At 44.7% G+C, this 17,477-nt stretch overlaps 1 protein-coding gene across 1 annotated transcript in view; it reads right to left on the bottom strand.

Annotated features, from left to right (window-relative positions):
* The window catches only part of GPATCH1 (G-patch domain containing 1), a 366,682-nt gene that overhangs the window by 323,696 nt on the left and 25,509 nt on the right, over window positions 1-17,477 (bottom strand). The window contains exons 3-4 of the mRNA XM_085636704.1: window positions 17,189-17,277; window positions 2,999-3,159 (exon numbers count right to left, since the gene is read on the bottom strand). Coding sequence (XP_085492830.1) covers window positions 2,999-3,159; window positions 17,189-17,277 — 250 coding nt within the window. The remainder of the gene's footprint in view (window positions 1-2,998; window positions 3,160-17,188; window positions 17,278-17,477) is intronic.

The raw sequence follows: 17,477 nt of genomic DNA, 5'->3' as shown, positions 1-17,477 counted from the left end.
AGCGCTTTATCACTACTGCATTATAAAAAAACTCAATACTTACAAAGTTAACCCCGATGGATTCTACGGAAATGGAAAAATACTTAGGCCTGACACTAGAACTAATTGTCCATACATTTATTTGAGGGGCAATCATCTGGAGGCCATGCACATCTATTGCCCCATACAGAAAACTACCTGCCTCTCACTGGGGTAAGCTTAGTTGCAACATCTATTCTAGACAAAAAAAAACTAAGGTGAGTGATAAATCTCCCATATGCTGACTAACACCAGTGATTAATAAGCATAGATTAAACGGATCTCATTTCAAAATCCTCAGCTGTTGGACACAATTTTCCAGAAAGAAAGGCATTAACACTGCATACACAAGCAAAGAAAATTCCATCTGATTTACCAGACGTGGAAAACAGAAGAAGCCTGACAAATTCCTGTTTTATGCTATAGTACATGACCAGGGAGTATCAAAGCAAAAAGCTACTCTGTGCAAGAGTTCTCATCTTTGATTAAGACCTAGGTGTGGTGTCAGAGTCCCTAGCCTGGTCTCTTACAGAGAACATTAATGGCAGAAAAATGCTGTACCTCACTGCTTGTAAAGAGTAAGACATCCTGTGGCAAAGAAGAGAAAACTTCTCTTAAGGGTACTTTTCTTTTTTTCCATTCTTCTTCAGATCCTATTAAATACACAATAGTGTTATGTGCCTTAAATAAAGACTCAGTTCTGTTGCATCCTATTTATTGGTTAATAGAGCTTGTCACCCGGATATGGACATATACAAAAAGAATCAGATAAGAATGGAATCAAATTGGCTTTTAAATATTTTTTAAATGATTTTGTCTCTGCTGGGGTTTGGAAAAAGGGTGGAGCGTCCGGTTTCGCAACCCAACTTGCAATTGCCTCCCGTCACTACAACATGAGCCCAGGGTGGAAAGGTGTCAACCTGAAAGACGTTGTATGGTAAAATAGAGGGGCTCCCTATGAACTTCTAAAGCACAGTTATCCTCCACAATCTCCTCAAGAGATGCTCTACTTTCTTGGACCAGTGGATAGTCCCCCACCAACAGCGGCGTAATGGCAATTTGTCATTCAACTCAAGCAGTCCAAGGGACAGGGCTGTAAATTGGTATACACAATCCCAAAAAATTGATTAAAAAGTAATACAACAACCAATACAATTAAAAAGCAACTATAGCATCCTAGGAATGAACAATATACAATGCTCAATACACGAACGAATAGAGCAAATATGAGAAAGTCTATGATTTCTTAAGGAATGTCTCTGCTAACATGCTGTAGAAAAACATGGTAGACTGAAGACTGCAGAAGGCTGGTTGTAAAGTAGAAAGAAATGGGTACTGTCCATATGAGAGGTTTAAGAAGAGTTTTCCTAATCTGGACTATGAATCAGAAAAGAAATACAAATACATAACTGTCTCACTAACTCCAAGGCAACCCACAGATCTGTACTCTAGCAGCAGGTTCTCCTTGCACAAGCTCACCCTGGAAGATGGAGAATGTTGCTCCAACGGAAATCGAGGCCACCCAGAAAAGGTCGATAAATTAAGAACAGGGAACTTTCATAGCTGAGTAAAGGCTTTTTCTCTATGTAGGCCTAAGCTAGGACACCAACAGCAGCCTACTTCTCCTCCAGGGTAAAACCTTTCAGTGCATTGTTCAGTCTTTGTTTTTCTACTAGGCTTGTACACTACAGGGAATTGTAGAGCCCAAGGCTGCCAAGCAGATCTATTACATGGGAAACAGAGTGCCTGTCTAGTTGACATGGCACTTCTGCAGAAATTGCCAATAAAAGAAATTATCCCTAGTTCAGCCCTGATAAGAGTTGCCAGGATGGACTGGGGTACACCAATCACAGTACTCTGAAGCTCTTGCAAAGAGTCCGTTAAGTAAACCCCAACCGCTCTGCCTCTTACAGGCTACTGCATCTAAGCAACAGTAGATCAATCAAATGTGAGGCTAAAGCAAAGCGTGTGCCACTTGGTGGAATGCAACCTGCATCTCCTCAATGTGTCTAAACCAAGTACCCACGTTGGAGAAAAGAACCCCCGGATATTACAAAGCCCTGACTTTGTTCATTGGTCCACTCACCAAAGCAAATCTTTAGTTGAAAAACCCAGTACCTATTGCCATTACTATGTATTTCTGTACACAGATGACAAATGTTTTCTTAGAGCGCAGGTTTTTGAGGCAGGTGACAGGAATCTCAAAAGGCCCGAGTGTCCTCCCGAGGAGGGTTTTGTTCACAAAACAACAATAAATCATCTACGTATATTAAAAAAAGGAATGCCCAGAGCAGCACCCAGCAGGTTCTCCCCAAGATCAGTTCTTTAAAAACTGAAAAGAAGAGAAGTCAACACACAACCCTTAAGGACACAGGTCAGACAGCTTCAGGATTATTTCCTGTAGTATCAACCACAATGGGAGACAGTCAGTGGTATCAAAAGACTGTCACAAATCTATGAATGCAAGAGAAAGTGGCCCAAGCTTTAGGAAGCTGTACTTCATTTGAACCAGACACAGCCTTAATGACTAGTCAGCCCGAATATCCTCCAAAATGACGGTCTCCTGGACACAGTCAAGTTACATTTTCATATGCAATTTAGAGTAGGCATCCATTTGTGAAATCAGGTGTTAACATGCTGGCTCAGAACGGTTTCCCCTTTGAAGAAAAAAAAAAAACAACAACAAAAAGTACAATAGTGGCTTCTTGCTGTTAGGCAGAGGGGTGCTCCTGCTACTAAGATGATATCTGAAACCCTACTCTGGTTACTGGATGCCCTGTAGCACTGGACGCTATAACGACAGACTGTTGATTGGTACAGATAACTCATCTGTGTAATGAGAGATTACAAGTGATCACATGTTAATGTATGTCAATGCCACAATCTAATTAATGTGTCCACCTATAGTAATACATGATGAAGAAAAGAAGATTATCATCGGTGTTTCACACTCCGAAAATGACATTTTGCATATACCTACCTTGTTGATGCTATTAAATCTTGCAGAACGGTGGCTCCAGGGATAGGTGCTGACAGTGAGGCAAGCTGTCGCGCCTTTTCCTTTATTCGATCTTTTGATTTAGAAACGAAGTCATCGGTCATCGTGATTTCATTTGGGGCAATTCCATGCTCTCCAAGATCCTACAAAAAAATGTTTCAGTTTTCCAAAGAAGTTCGTATGGCAGACATGGATATTATACACACATGAAACACTCACTGGATGTCAACTCAAACCGAAGTTTGAGTTGACATCAACTTCACAACAAAAAAGCTTGGAAAAGTAAATAAGTATGGCATGTTATATTGAGAATTGTGTTTGTTATAACGGTTTTAATTTGTTTTTTCTTGTGTTTGGGCACACTATTAGAAAACAAATATACAGGTGTCCATCTGCCTTCAGGCAATCTCATATGAATGCATGGGCACACACACACACTTGCAGAGACCTACACATACAGTCATGCGGAGAGGCAGATACTGATCTACACAATGTCTGACATTGAAAACATTGCACAATAAAAGCAGTTTGTACGTTTAGCTCACAATGCACTGCATTAAAACTGCTGTGCATTAAAAGCAAGAAGCCTAAACCAAGGTTCTCCCAAATTAAAAACATAACTGTTACGTGTCTTACTTCGGTGTTGCGTAAAGATGATTGACAGAGAATGGCTTTAGTCCAGCATTGTTTATTTGCTGCTTCATGTGCGAGTCATAGGTAATACGATGGCCACCCCTTTTTAGGTCTCGCTTGGCTATCGCGTAAGCGATCGCTCAGCGAGACTTATGTAGGGGCTTCAGAAAATGCTCCCAAAGGCTTTCCAGGCGGATCGGGTGGCGGTTACGCGCACAACCACGCGCATTCCATTTGCCACCAGCTACTTCCTGCGCGTGCACTGCCTCACGCATTCAGAGAGATTTAGTAAGGGGCACAAGACCTTAGGAATGCGGTTTATGGCCAGTGCATGTGAGGCATTCAAGAGCGAAGCTGGCATCGGACTTGAAAGCAGCAGACTGCTTTCGCCAGCGCGCGCTCAGCCTCACTTCCTGCATCCCCATCTTACAACAATTAACTTTCGCTATAACTCACACCCCATATGCTCGTTCCCTCCCACCCTTCCTTTGATGTCCGCTTTTCTTGTTGTTTACAAACCACGCCACACACTGCTGCATGCCACACACTGCCGCATGCGGCACACTACCGCACGCCACACACTACCGCACGCCACACACTACCGCACGCCTCACACTACCGCACGCCTCACACTGCCGCACGCCACACACTGCCGCACGCCACACACTGCCGCACGCCACACACTGCCGCACGCCACACACTGCCGCACGCCACACACTGCTGCACGCCACACACTGCTGCACGCCACACACTGCTGCACGCCTCACACTGCTGCACACCTCACACTGCTGCACGCCGCACACTGCTGCAAGCCGCACACTGCTGCACGCCGCACACTGCTGCACGCCGCACACTGCTGCACGCCGCACACTGCTGCACGCCGCACACTGCGCGCCACACACTGCGCGCCACACACTGCGTGCCACACACTGCTGCACGCCACACACTGCTGCACACCACACACTGCTGCACGCCACACACTGCTGCACGCCACACACTGCTGCATGCAGCACACTGCTGCACGCCGCACACTGCTGCACACTGCTACACGAAACACTGCTGCACGCCACACACTGCTGCACGCCGCACAATGCTGTACGCCGCACAATGCTACACAAAACACTGCTGCACGCCACACACTGCTGCACACTGCTGCACGACACTGCTGCACGCAGCACACTGCTGCACGCCGCACACTGCTGCACGCCGCTGCACGCCACACAGTGCTGCATGCCTCACACTGCTACACGAAACACTGCTGCACGCCGCACACTGCTGCACGCCGCACACTGCTGCACGCCGCACACTGCTGCACGCCGCACACTGCTTTTATGTGAGTTTATGCTACTGACATTGTAAATGACAATGCCTTTTATTTCTTTTAAAACCAAAACATAAATAAAAGGCATTGTAATTTTACAATGCCAATAGCTCAAACTCTTATAAATGCGAGACCTATTGCATTGCAAATGCTTGTTATTAGTTGTATTTGCCATTTAAATAAGTTAACATTTGCTCTGATGGTGCTATATATCGTGCACATGAATATTTTCAGCACAGCGCTGTATTGTGTTACTTTGTAGAATGCTCTAAATGAGAGAAGCTGTTGCTGGATGGGCGAGTGATGGTGTCTGCAATGACAGCACCTGGATGAGCGCTAGACAATATTTCCTATAGATGGGTGCCTTTATTAAGAGAAGAGAGACACTAGTCTTCAAAGTAAATAAATAATGAAAGGCAATATTTCTTCCTTGCTGCAGGAGAGATCGGAGTAATTACTGGCCACTTAAAAGTTAGATCCGGTGATTCTGTCACTTCTGGCATCTGAAAGCGAGCATTACACCGAACTTTTGGAAAGTTGTTTCAGGAAATAAATAAGAAAATGTCACTTTAATATAGCCGAAAGTTGTCACCTGCATGTTTAACCTATTTATAAATGCTCACAGGTATCCGACAACTTGACCACTGAATTCAAACACTACACAAAGTGCTTAATTAAAATTAGCAGACTAAAGCAGCACCCTCAAAGATAGTTTTAACAGTTAGTACGAAGATGAAGTATGAGTTGCATGTTGTGTACGTAAAAGACATGCATGGTATAATATTGCATAATAAATACTTTTGACATAGGGCCCGTATTACACACAGGTTCTTGATTACAAGCTAAAGACCATGTCACATCTTCAGTGTAACAAAAGAGCTACTTGGAATCCCACCACCAAAACCGAATGTGAACACAAATGGGCCAATGTAACCATCCACAAAATGCCAGCTGAAGCTAATAACCCAGGGTTCTCTGCTTCTTTTTTGCTTAATTCATGCAGCACGCTAACCCTGAAAGGATATTGCTTTGACTTCTACTGGGTGCTCCCTTGTGTCTGGACAAAGCTAAACCGCTCTGAAGAGCTATAATGATAATAAAACATGCGTAAGAGGTTGCTTTTATTTATTCCAGGTTGGCATGGATGGTATTTTACCAATCCAAAGCTGTAATACTGTGCCTGGAGTGGTAAAAGGCGTTTGTCATTTTGCAGCTAGATGTAGATGGCACTGTGCTAATCCTATGCTTAAACACTATGCTATCGAAATGGCAAAATACTTTGTCCCTTTCTAGCTCGGCGTGGATAGCACTGTGCTAATGCTAAGCTTAAACACTTTGCCAGAAAAATAGACATTTGAGGTGAGCAGATTCAGAATGCCGCTGTTGTTAAACCTGGGAACTACCTAGAGTTCTCTACTTCTTTTTTGCATATTTATGCAGCACTCTAACCCTGAAGAGAAGAAGGAGGGTGGTGGCGGCGGCGCGGATATATATATACACATCTGTCTTACACAGTAAAAGTTTCCATCCCCAAAAGTTGAAACAAAGCATTCCGTATGCAGAGCAGCTCCGCATTAAAATGAATTGCAGTGAGGAAAGCGCATTAGTACAAGCACAATCGGAACTGAATATGAGATTCAATGAAAGGGGATATAGTCAGACTGTCCTGAACCAGGCATTGACTAAAGTGAACAGCATGTCACGAGATGATATATTGTTTTGGGAAAGTAGGAAAAATAGGAAGAAAACCGAACAACAAGGACAAGAGCTTAAGATGATAATGGGATACAATGCCTACCATGCTAGGGTGAGAGCCAGCATGAGTAGGCATTGGCATCTGGTTAAGGGAGATCCCATCCTAAACAATATAGTCCCTAGGAAACCACTTATCTCTTACAGAAGGGCAAGATCCATGCGGGAACAACTTGTGAAATATAGCCCAGAATTAACCGAAACAGGGAGTTGGCTTAAAGCCAACTCAGGTTTCAACAAATGCTTGAAATGTAAAGCGTGTAAACATGGAGTGAACAGAAAAGAAGTGCAGTTACTGCTAACCACTAAACCTTGGAGGATTCGAGGCTTTTAAATTGCAGGAGTGATCACGTGATGTACATGCTACAGTGCACGTGCCCCATGTTATACGTGGGCAGTACCATCCATATGGCCCACGTTAGAATCCTCCAGCATTTGAGAGCAGTGAAAAATAAAGACCCAGCCTACCCACTGGCTCGCCACATTAATGATGCACACACGGGAAGAATAGACGATCTATCGTATTTTGTTATCGACTCAGTGCCGAAGAAAAAAAAGAGGAGGTAATAGAGAGGTAGAGCTAAGAAAAAACTTGAGTCTAGGTATATTTTAATGCTGGATTGCAAAACTCCAAATGGTCTCAACTCCGATGAAGGACTACATATACATTTAGTCTAGTAGGAGGTACAGAGTCAGGGAGCTTTCCCCATGGTTCCACGGGTAGAAAAAATAATTTGACAATATTTGGAAAAAGTGATTCTGTTTATTGCTTTTTAGATCTTTTTGACGAATTTTTAGATGTGTCAAAGTTTTTTGACTAGACATGGTGTATTTATTGTTAAAGTCCGGGAGTGATTTTTAGAGAGAATCATTTTCTCCCTTTCTCTCCCCCCCCCCCCGCCTCATTTTCCCTCCCCTACCTTCTTTAACCACTCTCTGTATATCCCTTTAGTGCTTTTAAAACGGAAGAGAGGATATCTAGAAATGTGCGGTTCCCCACAAAGTAAATAGGAGGGATAATGTAATGGGAGTGAGCAGCAGTGGAGGCTGCTTGGGTGAATTGTGCAGTAGATGACTGATGCATATTTTAGAACTAGTATTGTGTTTTTACCATGCACTGACACTTTATTTTATATGGCAGCTAGGACATATATTTGCGTGTTTGCACATGAATACTGTATTTGTACTGTATAAAGATGAACATTAGGTCTTGAAGTCAAGCCAATGATATTGTGCACTTGCACTTTATCACAAAAGGCAGCTAATTCAATATATCGTACTATTGCACAGAATTGCGGTATTTGCACATTTTCAATACTGATTAATAAGTTCCAGAGTCTAAGTAATGAGATTTTGCACTTGCACTTTATACTCTATGATAACTGTATTTTATATTCAGCCTATTTGCACATATTTGTTGCAGGAGAGGGAACAAGCAGTTTTAAATATCTAGTGACTGCTTGAAATTCACTTTACAGAGATATCAAAGGATCCAATATTATCTCTTTTATCACATTTATTTTACCAGTAATGGTAACACTCCGAAGGGCTTATTGAGAAGGCACAATAAAGTTCATTGAAATTGCAAAAAAGAAAAAGAATGAAGTTTCAGAATAAATACATGACCCATAGTGATAAGCAAGTATTTACACTAAATCACAGTGCAAAAGAAGGCACCCGAGCATGTATTGGTCAAAGTTATTATGCTTTAAATTAAGAGTTAAGGTTGTATTAGCAATGAACTGTTTTTGTAACACGCAGTCTTTTGTCTATGGTTTTCTGCATCACGAGGTGGAGGAAGCACACATAAAATGCATAGTGGGAATTTGGCTCAGTATGTGATCAAGGCAGGGGACCCTGCCGAAACGCGTCATAGCCCTCGAATATATGCAAATAAAATAAAGAATCTTGGAGGAAAATACCTGTGTTGCTGTGTCGGATTCCAGTGCCGAGTGAAGACGCGCTGGTTTTTTGCTTTGAGATATATATATCAAATTTAATTTCATAGTGGGGGTAGCGCTTCCTTAGTTATAGTTAGGGTTACCTGAGATAGCAATTCCTCAGATTTTTGTCCCTTAATACCTTTGCACACATTTGACGAATCTATGCGAAACTTAGCAGACATAATGGCCCAGTTACAGATGGAAGGTTTTGTGGCATTTGGTCAAGAGGGTGCAAATAAAACAAGCATTGGCATAGCCAATAGGTCTCGCCTTTGGGACCTTATAAGTGTTTAGCCATGCAACAGTTAATGTTGTTGCAGTAAGGATATTGTGCTGCATAACTAAATACTTATAAGGTCCCAAAGGCGAGACCTATTGGCTATGGCAATGCTTGTTTACTACAGCTGACGCAGAACGTAATGAAGCAACATTTTTCACCCGCTCCTTAAGAATTCTCCGGATCTTTGTGAAATTATGATTTCAGTGTGATAATTTTACCACCACGTCATCATGAAGACACTCTGTGGCCCTGAAATAAACTGCGTGCTGGTGGAAACCACTTGCCAGGGCTAAATTCGATCGGCATGCCTTGAAGAGAGTTTGGCGTTGATTGGCCCATTTTGGTGCCTCAGGTTACCACTTGTCAGAGATTGGTTCAGCTGGGCATGCCTGTTGAGCGTTTGGTGTTGATTGGCCCATTTTGGGGCCTCAGGTTACCACTTGTCAGGGATTGGTTCAAGTAGGCGCCATGGGACACCACTTGGAGTCTCTTAATTGGGTAATTTTGGTTCTAAGTCTGGTTTGAGTCAAGTTTCGGTTTAGCTCAGTTGGGCCCCCCCTTGTCTACCAGGTATTGAATGAATGAACATGCCCTTGTGTCGTACAAGGGATGCGCCAGTGGTTAATTTGTAAAATAAGAAGTGCCTGGGCTCCCTTCAGGAGGCAGTGCTAACAGGAGAAATGTTGTGGTACAAACCGCCTCCTGACTAGAGCCCCGGCACTTATTATTCAGGAGAGGACTTGGGCCTAATTGCTAGAGCTGCCGATTTCGGAGCTGGGAAACAGGGTTCGAGTCTCTGCGTGGCTCAACATCCTCTGATTCTGTGGAAAATCACATCCCTTCTAAATGAGTGTGTCCTTATCTGGTGCTATAAGCACCGGTGCTGAGGATTAAGGTGCCGGTGCTGAGCACCAAAAAGCACCTGCTCAAATTAAGCACTGGGATGCGCCCATCCGTGGGCCCTTATATTACATGTTTGGATGTGTGGCTTGAGTTGTGCGGGTCTTCTAGGCACCTCCTGTCTCACGCAGCCTGGTTATCATTCACCACAGTGAAAACAGCCTTGTTTTCGATGGTGCAGAGAAAATAGCTCCTCGCTGCAGTTTTTCATTCACGGGTGGAGTAATTACTAAGCACCCTCCATCTGAGGGAGATGAGGTCAAAGGAGATATCGTGATTTCCCAAGAATCACACATTTGGCTCAGTAGTGAAGCTAGGAGTATAGACTAATTTGTCAAATCTTCTCCCGATGAATTGGGTGTTTTATTCTTGAAAACAACGTTCAGGAGGTTGGGGTGAATGCCCAGACACTGCACTCAGAATCCCGGCATGCAATGTACATTGTTACTACTACCCCGTACATGGGCAGGCGAGTGTGGCGGGCAGACGCCTACACGGGCTTTCACTGGCTTCATTCGGGTCTCCTGCAAGTTGGCATAATGATTCCACACTCCGCAAAAAAGAGGGAAAGAAGACTAAAGCACCCAAAATACAGAAACGGATCCATCTTTAGAGAACACACATTGCAGGCACTGGGTTTATTTTAGTACAAAAAACAAGTGGCAATTTGCTTTCATGAAAATCTCTGGCACAGAAAGCTTCCGATACAACTCTGCCAGGCAGGCCCTGCAGCAGGTGGGCCGGAAGGGCTCCACCGTCCAGGTGCAGCCGAGGGGCTCGTTGGCTCCTCCCACGAACCCTTCCTATACCAAGGAGTAGCGCATTGATAAACCTACTGCAAACGTGCGCGCGCTAATAGCGTAGTAATTCTGCAGCCAACGACGCTACAAGGATTAATACCTGGATGAATGTAATGGTTCTTAGCGGGGTAACTGACACCTGGATGGGGGGGGAGGGTACATGTGTGGATGGATGGGTGCATGAGTGGAGCAATGGACACGCGAAGCATGTCGGGATGTGCACATAGGAGCAGGTGTGAGCGTGAGGGAATAGAAAGATGGGACTTTGGAAAGAGGTGCGGGGGCAGGCGAGCGTATGGGTAGACAAACAGACGGACGGCATATCTCAGTTCATGACTGAACATTGGGTTGGATGGGCAGTTGGGTCAGGGCTGTGTCTATGGAATGGTGCTGGATGAGGGAACGACTGGATGCCCTCGTACATAAAGCGGTCAGTGAGTTGGTGAGCGGGTGGAGTAGAAGGGTATGGAGATGGTTTGAAAGAAGATCCTGTTGGGGGACCCGTGGGAGGCGTTGGGCGGGGGTGGAGATAGTTTGAAAGAAGATCCCGTCAGGACCTTTGAGAAGACGCGTGAGAGGCTGGGGTGATGCTGGGTGCATGCGTCACTCGATGGCTGGATGGGTGGGTGAATAGATGGATACCCTCGTAGGCAAAGCGGTTAGTGAGTTGGGAAACGGGTGGAGTGCATGGGGATGGTTTGAAAGAATATCCCGTCAGGGGAACCCTGAGAAGACGCGTGAGTGGCTGGGGGAGAGGAGGAGTGAGGGGAGGGGGCATGCGTGATTCCATGGGTACATGGCAGGAGGGCCCTGTAAATGAAAGTGTCAGAATATTTTTAAACGGGTGTAGTGGAGGTTGGTGATTGCATGTATGGGTGGGTGGGTGGCTGGACGGATGGTTATGCAGATGAAAGGACTCGAAGGTGGGTGGAGTGGTGGTGGGTGGATGTCAGTCTGTGAATGGAATGATGGAGTGGCAGGGGTGAAAGGGCGGCAGGCAGAGATGTTTGAACAGCACTGACATGGCTGTCTTATAGCGTGGAATCAAAGCCGGCAGGAGAGGGGTTATTTGCACTTCCAGGGGTGACACCGACCCTCGCCTGTAGCCCTCACACATCTCTCTGGAAAGATACGATTGGAGTGCCCATGGAGGATGGCTTTATAGCGCTAAGCCACACGTGTGCCATGTCTGAGCAACTAATGCATCCTGTGGGCCAGTCTGGTTTTAGTGCCAATAAATCGATTATAGAAGTTTAGGGACAGGATTGGTTGCAAAAGAAAAGCCAAATATAGGAAATACGACACTCAAGGTGGCCTCAGGTCACACACAGAGGACACAGGCCAGCGCGAATGGCGACAAAGCCGCACTTCAGGCTTTGGGGCCCTCAGGAGTCTGGCCCCACAGTTCCATCAGCCACCCGTCCAGCAATCCAAAAACGTAAAAACCCCCGATGCATCCATCAATTCGGATTCCAGCCACCACCCAGTCAACCATTCATACACGCATTCATCCATCCACCCACCACTCACACATCCATCTACCCATCCCTCCATCCATCTATCCATCACTCACACATCCATCCACCCATCTGTCCCATCCACCCACCACTCACACATCTATCCACCCGTCCCTCCATCCATCCACCCCTCACACATCCATCTGCCCGTCCCTCCATCTATCCAACCCTCACACATCTATCTTCCTAACTGCCCTCCATCAATCCACCCCTCATCCATCTGCCCATCCGTCCCTCCATCCATTCACCCCTCACACATCCATCTACCCGTCCCTCCATCCATCTAGCCACCCCTCACACATCCATCTGCCCATCGTCCCTCCATCCATCCACCCCTCACACATCCATCTGCCTGTCCCTCATCTATACACCCCCCCACACATCCATCTGCCTATCTGTCCCTCCATCTATCTACCCCTCACACATCCATCTGCCCATCATCCCTCCATCCATCCATCCATCACCCCTCATACATCCATCTGCCCGTCCGTCCATCCATCCACCAACCCCTCACACATCCATCTGCCCATCATCCCTCCAGCCATCCACCCCCCTCACACATCCATCTGCCCATCTTCCATCCATCCACCCACCCACTCCTCATACATCCATCTACCCGTCCCGCCATCCATCTAGCTACCCCTCACACATCCATCTACCCGTTGTCCCTCCGCCAGTTGAACAAGGTTTTTTTGCGGGTGATCCTGCGTGCAGTCAGCGAACATATCACTTTCGCTACAATCATAGTGCTCATAGAGCATGCACAAAAAAGAGCGCTGACGTCACCAATCCTATTCCCTATTGCTATTTTATTACGGCCGTGCTCTCTCAGGCCGTGAATGGAGCACAGCATGGGGGTGTACAGTGCACCGCACTGACATACCACAGACACGCAGGCAGGGACCATGCTCTCTCAGTCCGTGACTGGAGCACAACCGCGAGTAAGTGCACGCACTGACACACCACAGACACGTGGGCAGGGGCCGTGCTCTCTCAGTACGTGACTTGAGCACAGCCGCGAGTAAGTGCACGCACTGACACACCACAGACACGTGGGCAGGGGCCGTGCTCTCTCAGTCCGTGAATGGAGCACAGCACAGGGGTGTGCAGTGCTCTACACTTACACACCATAGACAGGACAGCAGGGGCCGTGCTCTCTCAGTCCGTAAATGGAGCACAGCAAGGGGGTGTACAGTGCACAACACTTATGCACCACGTGCACAGACACGAGGGGAGAGGCGTGCTCTCCCAGGCCGTGAATGCAGCCACAGCACGCTGGTGTAGTGCACGACAGTGCCACACTACGAGCACATGCACAGGGACGCCATGTTTTAGGAGTTATGCAAAGGGTTCCCTGCGTGTTGGTTGGGCTAGCAGTATTCACTAATCTGACGTAATTGAAAACCCACCTAAAGACAGTTGCAACCCCCCTCTGCCCCCCTATAGAAACACATCTATCAAGTAAGGCTAGTAAGGATAGATATATACATAGTGCACGCGCGTGGAAAGGTTTACATATGCATACATAGGTTTATATCCACCTACCCGCATACGTACATCAGTAGACTCACATAGGTGCACCGATATCCAGGAACACCCAGCCCTAAACTGATAGATACACACACACACACACACACACACACACACACGCACACACACACACACACACACACTCTCTCCCACACACTCACTCTCGCTCACTCACACACACACTCACACAAACACACACGCACACTCTCTCAAATACACACGCACACTCTCCCACACACTCACTCTTGCTCACACACACACTCACACAAACACTCTCACACACACAAACACACTCTCCTCTCACACGTGCAAATGTCCCAGTGGGCAGTGTTGTAAATCTGCATTTCTCTCCTCGTGGGATAGACATGATTCAAATGCCCAAAGATCATTAGATATTATATTTGCTTTATTTAATCAAAAATGGGCATACATTTGTTGTATTAAACACGAAGAAGGCGAACACGCATGCTGGAGGATGTACGTGAGATACGAACGACCATCATATGCACCTTGCACCTTCTCGTCCTGTCAGGAGTAGTTTCACCACCACTGCCCTCCCCACTCCCCACACACACATGCCCTCCACGACGCCCCCTCTCCCTTGACACGCTATGCAAAAAGGCACGGGGGCCGGGGAAGCTCCACGCGCGCGCACTCCATGAGCACACACCACGTGTTCATCGCACCGCTGCCTGCCCCAGCCCATCTTAATTCTGATCCCACCAAACACTCACCAGTTTACAGCCCTGAAATCCCATCAGAGGGCGGAGGAAACATGCAGGTGCAGATCGATTAATGCCAGTACCACAAACCATGGGGTGAGATGGCTGGAACACTCTACACCCGTGTACATCACATGTATAAACACATATAGATTTATATATGGGACCGGTCTCATAACCGAACAAGAGGGTCTGTCGCAAACCAAACACACTCTCACACACGCTTATAAGGATAGGATAGATGGATGGATGGATGGGTGGGTGGGTGGATCATCTAAAAGACAGATATGCACATAGACAAACGGAAGCAAATATTGTTTGTTAGCTAGAGAGACAGATGACTCAATAGATACAGAGATGCACATTAAACAAGCTTTCGCCAGGCAGCCTATGACGTTTTCGTTCGGCTTTTTCTGCCATCCCACTTGGACGGCCTGCTTTCCTTCTGAAGTAAAAGGTTTCTTATCTTTATGGGGCCATGTGTTTGGCCCCATAAAGATAAGAAACCTTTTACTTCAGAAGGAAAGCAGGCGAGGCCGTCCAAGTGGGACGGCAGAAAAAGCTGAACGAAAACATCACTACCAGCTCTTTTCCAATGGCTGGTCACCGTTTAACGGTAAACGGGGACGCCGGTCAATGGAAAAGAGGGGCGGGGCTTAAAGCCCTTTACAGAAAAGAGCTAAAAACATTAAATCTCACCAGCGAGACTGCGAATGTGCGCAGCCCATGCAGGCGAGACCTAAAAAGGGGGTCGAAAAACAGACTTTTTTGTATTCGACATGGCACATAAACGGTCAGTGGGATTTAAATGAAATTTGGCAGGATTGCAGATTATGGTATGAAAATGATCCTTTTTGTGGTGGCATCAAAAACGGGCACGAATTGTTTGAGTTATTAGCATTTTAAACTTAGTGATATCTGTTGTTGCTGTAGTTTTGAGTTAATACTGCGGTACTTAGCGATGACATGTTATCTGATTGGATAATGACAGCCTTTACAAAAATTCCCGACAGCCATGTTGTTTTAAGACCACTTTGCTGGTGTTATGGCTTAGTGCCTTTAAGCATAGGTAAGTATTAGGATGTATATGTTTTCGCTATCTATTGCAATTTTATTTAAGTGATAATAGGTAGGGAAATATAAGTTTATATATATTTAAAAAAAATATTACGAAGTACTGAGGTACTATCTAGGTATAAATATGTAAAAACATTGGAAAATACACTATACTTCCCAAATATAGTGTACTACACTGTCAACACTCTACAACATTCTACTACACTGTTTCCCACTCTACCACACAACATTCTCCTACACTGCACACAATTCCCCTATATAATGCTCCCCCTACAACACTCAACTGTATGACACTGCCCTTCATTTTACTGTATGACACTCCAATTAATGAGACCTTAATAAGTAACACTCAGTTCTACGATTTGAAATAATCTGCAATTAAAAACATAAAAAACGTTTGAATTCCATGAAAAAAACTAAAAGTTAGGGATATTTTAAAATTAGAATTTACACCTTCAAATTACTATAAGTCACTCACCTACGTACACAGGGTTACTTATAACTTACATTTTAACTTAACACACCACTTTCAAATTATTATACGTGGCACACCTCCGTACACAGTGTTCTCACCTCACTCGCCATACTACATTAACTAGAATTCGCGATTCTACCATGCACTGTGTTCTGAGAAATCATCTCAACTGAAATGTCATGAATGTTGTTATAAAAGCTATGATCTCACATCATATAAGTGACGGGATATGCAAGGGTATGACCAGTGCATTGAGATGGTGCGAGTTACAATTAATGTAGTATGATGAGTTAAGTGAGAACACGGTACGGCGGTGCGCCCATTGTTGTTTTGCTTTAATATGATTATAAAATTGGTTACTTGGTTAGTGCACACTGAGCGAAGTGCCTGATGTTTACTTTCCCAACTACTTCCTGAAGAATCCGGTAAGAATGGGTTCATTAACAACACACATCTACTTGTCTGTTTCTACACAGGTGACTGTTTTATGGTATGTATCATATGATCTGAAAATTATACATAAAAATCATACCATGCATTGGTTCTGTAATTTTGTTTTTATCTTTTTCACAGATCTTTCTTTCACTGCACTTAGAATTACTTGTTCTGACTGGCAGGTAGTTATTATAGGAAGAGTAAAGACCTCAGTCTTGAAGAATGCCACAGACCTGTTTATAGATCTAGGTTTTGGCAGAAACATGTTAAACATGATTTAGGGTCATAGTTTTCCCCTGATATTTTAATCCTATCTACAGGAGAAAGGAATAAAAGTTAGTCTACGATTAGGTAGTTTGGTTTCTTTTTGGTCCCGCTAGCTTGCTACATTAAAAGGAGACAGTGTCTAACTATTGCTTTCACACTAAAATTAAGTCTCAATGTCGAAGCTTCAACATGAGAGCTGCAATTTGGGAAGAAGCCCACGGGTAAGAACAACATCTCAACAATAAACACAGCTTAAAATTAAATTGTACGGTTTTAAGATTGTATGGGGCATTGGCCTATAGATGCTGCAATTTATGTTATGTCTTCTGTAGTTTTATGAAACCCAATTAAAACTGTTTAAAAAGTAATAGCCATGTACTCATATCTGACATGTTCTGTAACTTTTTCCCCAAGATTCTACAAAGTAAGATGTGATATCTGTGATTGTGGGACTTTAAACATTGGTATATGTTTAATTGATTGCAGTTATAACAATCATTGCCAGACATTACAAACCTACCTCATCATCCATGAAATCTTCTGGCCTCTGGACTGATTGTTGCTCTGCTTTTCCCTGCCGAGAGGATACAAACGTAGATGGCGTCCATCCTAGAACAAGAAACCTCTTTCAGCAATAAAAAAACCACAATATATAAACTGCACCCCTCGACCATGAATATACGATAGGTTGGTGAGAAAAAGTGGCAGATGACTCAAAGAACTTCAGATGTGTTGGTCACAATAAAGATTAAAAAATGTGACACCATAAAATGCTATTTAAAATTGTATTTCTGATCGCAAATTTGTTT

Source organism: Triturus cristatus, chromosome 12 (genome assembly GCF_964204655.1).
Source record: "Triturus cristatus chromosome 12, aTriCri1.1, whole genome shotgun sequence".
Lineage (NCBI taxonomy): Eukaryota > Metazoa > Chordata > Amphibia > Caudata > Salamandridae > Triturus > Triturus cristatus.
This window is presented reverse-complemented; position numbering and strand designations above follow the sequence as displayed.